Genomic DNA, 6,000 nt, shown 5'->3' on the forward strand with positions numbered 1-6,000 from the left:
TAGAAACCAGGGCCCACAAGGATCCTTTCGGGACAGAGTCCCTGGAGCTGCTGTCCCAGGAGTGGCCGCAGGTCCCCCCGGGGCCGCCCGCGCGCCACCCCAGCTGACGCTCAGGTGCCGGCGGGCCTGGAGCACGGGGGCCTTCCTGCTGCTGAAACCCCGGCTGCAGCCTCCAGCCCCGCAACAGGGCTGGACCCCGTCAGCTTGGCCCCCCCAGGCCTCAGGGTCTCACAGGTCCCTGTCTGCTCGGGGGGCAGCGAGGCCCCTCCCAGGGCCTCCCCTGCTCTTTCCTGACGCAAGGCCACGCGCTTTCAAGTGTTCTTCTTCTGTAAACGCTCACCCTCAAAGCAGGCGACCCCTCTGTAGGGTGTGCTGGGGGGATCCTAGAGAGGCCGGGCTCCCTCCCTCCCACCCTCAGAAGTGCTTTCAGAGGCACCGCCCAGAGTTCAGGGGCTCTTCCCTCGAGGACCACGTTCTGGGCCCTCGGCAACTTCAGGGGCTTGGTCATGGCCCAGGAGGTGCCAGGCTCACCTAACCAGACCCCTGCGCTCACGATGGGACCCGGACGGCGGTCAGGACGGAAGGAGGCCCTGCTCCCCACCCCCTCTCACCCCGGCGCCTGCAGCGTGAGCAGACTCCGCCTTTGACCCCAGGGTCCGGCCGAGGCGGGCCCCTGTGTCTGAGGTTGGACGCTGGCCCTCACGTCTGCTTTGCGTCAGCAAGTTCCGCCGTGGTCCTGCTGGAGTCTGGGCGGGGGTCGCAGAAGGCGCCCGTCTCCCTCCTCCAGGCCCTGCCCAGCCTCACGGCTTTCGGGTGAGAGCAGACAGCTGGGCTTGGGCCCCCGTCCCCCACGGGCTCTCCCGGCCCCCCACCCGCCGACGGCACTCGTCTGCCCGCTGTTTTCAGGGCACACGTGTGGTCCCGGGGCCCCTCAGGCAGAGGTTCTGAGACCAGCCCAGTGCGGCTTCCTCTGGGGGACGGGTTCTCTCTGCCTTGCTCCAGGCTGGCTCTGTGCGCCCACCCGGACGGACCATCCACGCAGGGCCCACGAGAGCACCGGGTGACCTCTCACCCGCCAGATCACGGCGCCCCTGGCACCTTTTCCCAAAGGAAAGAGAAAAAAATCTTTCGACGAGGTGTCTTCTGCTCTCGTTTTAGAGGAAGACCTTGGGGCTCAGATTTTTACACGAATTAGGCTGACTGCAGGTGTCTCGAGGACGCTTCGTTTCCCAACCACCCTGAACGCGTCTCCCTGGGGTCCGGGTGCCGTGCTGGGACCTGAGCCCCGGTCCAGGGAGCCACTGGCTCCTCATCGACCGATCACTGAGCTTCCGACGAGCCTGTCACGTGCGTAAAGTGTTCTCACGAGCTGAACAGGGTGCAAGTCGCTCACTTCTAGCCACGCGAATACGTAAAAACGGTTCACACAACCAGAGAAGCGGTTCGGACACTAGGAATCAGGAAGCTGGAGCCGCGACCGAGCCCAGGGCGGTCCCCCCTCCTAAACAGGGCACGTCAGCTCCCGGGGGCGCCGTGCTCCACGCGGCCAGGGCCGGCACACCCGGGCGCCCCGAGCTCTCCCTGTGTCGCCCCGCGGACAGTGTACCCGAGGGTCGACAGCCACAGGCCCCCACCGGGCAGAGCTGCGCGACCCCGCTGGCCGGCGGCAACGCTGCCGGCCGCCAGGGGCCACTGAGGGCGGCAGGAGCGTCCCGCAGGACACACAGCAGGCGCGCCCCAGCTGGGCGGCTGGCGCACGCGCCCCTCCGGCCGCGGCGGACCCACGGCGCCGGGCTGGCTGCGCGCCTGCCCGCGAGCACTTACCGTCGTCCAGGTCCAGCGGGTCCAGCTCCTGAGGCTCTCGCTTGACCGTTACGGGAATGGGGGCCAGACTAGGATTACTGTCCTCACGCACCTCGGGCGCTGGCAGGGGCCGGGCGGCTGCAGGCTCGCTGCTCGGAACCTCGGACGGCTGGTGCTGCTGGTGGCCCGTCCCGGGGGGGCGCGCGGGGCCGCAGGGCTGCAGGTGGGTCGGCTCTTGGGTCCCGGGCGGCAGCGGAGAGGAGGGACCGTGGGGACAGAGCGCTGGCCGGCACCCCGGCGAGCAGCTACCACTTGACGGCGGACTCACCTGTGGCTGCAGCGGGGCGGGGGGCGGCGGCTGGGGGGGCCCGGGAGGCACGCCCGCGGGTCTCGGCGCCTCCTGGCCGGCGAGGACCCCGCCGACTGGCCGCGGAAGTCCGAGGGGGCCGTGGCCCGGGCCGGCCGTGGCCGGGCCGTAGGGGGCGCAGGAGAGGTCGTGGAGCTCGGGGCTGGCGCTGCTCTGTGGACGGGGCGGGAAGCCGGGCGCGAGGCAGGAGCCCGGGTCGGGCGGCAGGGCGAGCGGCTGGCCGTAGCAGGGCTTGGGGAGCGGGCTCAGGCCCTGGCTCATTGGTCCACAGGTGAGGGCAGGCTCGTAGTCATCGCTGGGCTCCGTCTTTATGATTGGAACTGCGCGGAGGAAAAAAGTTAAATAAACACGAGCTGCAGATGGGAGCCGTGGGGCGGGCCTGTGGCTAGGATACCCTCCGAAAACAAACAGCGCTTTGACTGAGTCCCTGTGTGTCTCCTGCCCGGTTCTCCCACCCAATTAAAAAGAGGGTGTGAGTCATCGGCTCCAGAAAGCTGCAGCTGGTTCTCATACCGAGAGCACTGTTTTCCTTGGAATCTCCCCCAGCACTAATGTGCTATAAAAATCCATTCGCAAACTGCAGTAGAAGCCTTGGACCCAAGGGCCCGTGGATTTGTAGTAATCAAAGGGAAATTTTTAACTTGGATGTACTACTGCATTTCTGCTGCTACTGACGCCCTATCTGATAAATGTCTGACATTTGGTGAACTTGAACAGTAAGATGGCGTTTGGAAGTCAGTAAAAATCTGACAGAAAAGATAAGTGTCCCTGTGCCGTAGGAGAGAAGCCCTCAGCCACCCGACAAGGAAGACAGTTGCACACGAGCAAATACGCCACCCCTCCCTGCTGCTGCTTCGTTTCCACTGGAGACAACACACAACCAGCGATCACGCAGCTCCTGGGGCAGGGCTGGAAGCCCCCAGGCGGCTTCCGGACCACTGCCCTGTCCGCCCCTCGCTAGGAAGCCGGCGGTGCAGAGAACCGGGCTGGGAGGAGGGCACGATGGGGACTGGAGGGTCCCTTTCACTCGCCTCCAGGCCGTGGGCCAGACCAGGCGCCGAGAGGGCCGGGGAGAAGGTGCGCAGATGTGCCGTGGGGTCTGCGCAGGGGCCTGGGCGCCACCTCGACCACGGCTGCACTCCCGCCCGTGCTAACTTCCTGTGTCCCGTTTCCTCGTTGGTTGCTGCCTCTTACGCCAGTTTACAGGAGACACCCCGGTGGTCAAATTATCCTGAGGGTGACTGGTAAGAGCGCACTTAAATTCATAACAGATGCCCAGCGCTGCCGGAGCAAACGCAGGATGGGTAATGAGCTGTCATCAGACCCCTCCTAATCATATTTTCACCTCTTCGTGTGTGTGCTGCTGGATTCCTGGCGGCCGGGGCAGCCACACGGAGGGAACGCCCCTCGCAAATCCCAGCCTCCTCCTAAGTAAATAAAGATTCTCTCCCGAACGCAGCTTTGCTTTAACAAAGGTCTCAAGCCAGCAAGGACGCACATCTCTTCTGTAACAGCCGGGCGCCTGCGAATCCGCAGCAGCCGTGACGAGGAGGACGGCCTCTTGTGAAGCCCGTCGCACGGGCACCTGGGCAGCACGGTAGCCACGTGGCTGGGACCCAGGTGACGCTGCAGACCCACGGATGCCGGAGCATGTAACTCCGCTTCGCGTCTGCAGGCCCCGGGCTCTCAGCTCAGGGTTCCCAGAGAAGCTGCTTCCTTTAGTCCTGCCCGCACTGTGCCGACTTCCCAGCCGCTCTTCCGGCCTCTGACGTGTCTGCACACTGCGCAGGGAGGCACCTGGCCCCCGGGCGGCGCTGACAGCTGGAAGGCAGGGAGGAAACACGCGGGTGGCGGGCATCGCGGCGCCGCCGCGGGAAGCGTCCCTGCCACCCGCAGGCCGAGCCACGGTCGGCCACTCGTCCCCGAAGTCACGTCGGGCCGAGAGCTGCGAGGCCTCAGGCCTGTGCTGTAGGACGCGGCGCCTCGGGCGCCCAGAGCCCGGTGTGCCCAGCGTTCTCGGACGGGACGCAGCCAGCACGGCGGGCGTGGGCAGTGCAGGCGGGGGCAGGCGAGCCCGCGGAGGGCGCACGGGGCGTTCTCACCCCGGGTGCTCCGTCGGGGCTGTGGGCTGCTCTTCACCAGCCAGGCGACTACCCACAGGGCCTGGCCCGCCCCGGTGCCCGCACTCACCGTCCTCTGCTGGGGAAGGGACCTCTCTCCCCTCCTCTCCCACAGCCAGCTAGGGCTCTGCACGAGGGGCTCGAGGCCCCACAGGGCTGGATTCCAGGGGAAGCGTCACCGGCTGCCGGCGGGAGGCCGGCGAAGGGCCGCCGTCCGCTGTCCTCGGGCGGCACTGATCTCCGTGCGTCTCACACGTTGGGGAAACGCCCGCGGGTCCCGGCAGCAGCCGTTTGCGTCTCCCGTGGCCCCGAGGGCTTCCTCCGCAGCGAGGGGTGAAGATTCCCCACGTGAACGTGCCCTGAGGCAGGGACCACGGGCCCCAGGGGAGGGGCAGGCACTTGGTACCGGGGCCGCTCAAAGTCCGGGCTGGGCCCCCAGATGCGATGTGCCGGTGGCCCCGTGTCCCAGCGCGAGTGCAGAAGCACGTGTGCCTTCATCAGGCGGCCCCGCAGGACCTAAGGCTCTCTCCCCTCCCAATCCGCACGCCTGTGGCAGCAGCTTCTGCAGCCCAGGGTTCCGGTTTCGTTTTTTGTTTTTTTTTTTGCGGTACGCGGGCCTCTCACTGTCGTGGCCTCTCCCGTTGCGGAGCACGGGCTCCGGACGCGCAGGCCCAGCGGCCACGGCTCACGGGCCCAGCCGCTCCGCGGCACGTGGGATCCTCCCGGACCGGGGCACGAACCCGCGTCCCCTGCATCGGCGGGCGGACGCTCAACCGCTGCGCCGCCAGGGAAGCCCCAGCCCGGGGTTTCTGCGGCGAGCACCTACCGGCTGGGGTCCCCGCGTGGAAGCCCACCTCAAGGAGGGGCCTCTGCTGGGTCCAAGCTCTGTGTGCAGCCCGACACGGGCTCCTGCCCTGAGCCGGGCATCCCAGGGAGGCAGGCGGGGGGTAGGGGAGCGGCCTGGGGCAGGCTGGACACAGATGCGCGGCCTCGCATGTAAGAGAACATGTGATGCACCGCGCCCGCTTCCCGCTGTAATGCCCAGGGCGTGAAGGTGGCCGTCAGCTCCAGCACAGGCAAGACGGCCTCTCCCAGGAGCAAGCGGCCCTGCCTCTGGTCCTACAGCCTCAGGCTCCAGGACGTGGCTCTGCAGCCGGCACCGCGGGGCTGGGGGCAGCCTCCAACCAGAATCATCCAGAAACGGCCAGTGGGCACAGCTGTCACTAAAAACAGCCCCGACAAACCCATATGACCCAGGGGGGGAGGGGGTGGATTCGAAAGCTGCTCGTGTGGCCTGTGGCATCCAGAATGGCAAGGGTTAAATTCTACAGCAGCGCACTGAGGCTCAGAGTTCTCGACCTTAAGGAAATACGCGTCTAGCAGGTTAAGTTAAAGCCCTGCTGGGCGCCTCTCTCCTGCACTGGATTTTCAGCCAGGCACGAGGGCCAGCTCATCCCTTTCGTCCAGGGTCCCCTGAGCTCTTTAAAAACCCTCACCCTGGGCTTCTCTGGTGGTGCAGTGGTTGAGAGTCTGCCTGCTAATGCAGGGGACATGGGTTCGAGCCCCGGTCTGGGAGGATCCCACATGCCGCGGAGCAACTAGGCCCGTGAGCCACAGCTACTGAGCCTGCGCGTCTGGAGCCTGTGCTCCGCAACAAGAGAGGCCGCGATAGTGAGAGGCCCGCGCACCGCGATGAAGAGTGACCCCCGC

The 6,000-nt window shown here is 66.6% G+C and overlaps 1 protein-coding gene across 1 annotated transcript in view; it reads right to left on the reverse strand.

Moving 5' to 3' along the window:
* The window catches only part of LOC102988344 (nuclear factor of activated T cells 1), a gene marked incomplete at its 3' end in the record, with an annotated part of 53,169 nt that overhangs the window by 23,311 nt on the left and 23,858 nt on the right, over positions 1–6,000 (reverse strand). Inside the window, exon 6 of the mRNA XM_055083017.1 lies at positions 1,825–2,490. Coding sequence (XP_054938992.1) covers positions 1,825–2,490 — 666 coding nt within the window. The remainder of the gene's footprint in view (positions 1–1,824; positions 2,491–6,000) is intronic.

Source organism: Physeter macrocephalus, unplaced genomic scaffold, assembly GCF_002837175.3.
Source record: "Physeter macrocephalus isolate SW-GA unplaced genomic scaffold, ASM283717v5 random_480, whole genome shotgun sequence".
In the NCBI taxonomy this organism is placed as follows: domain Eukaryota; kingdom Metazoa; phylum Chordata; class Mammalia; order Artiodactyla; family Physeteridae; genus Physeter; species Physeter macrocephalus.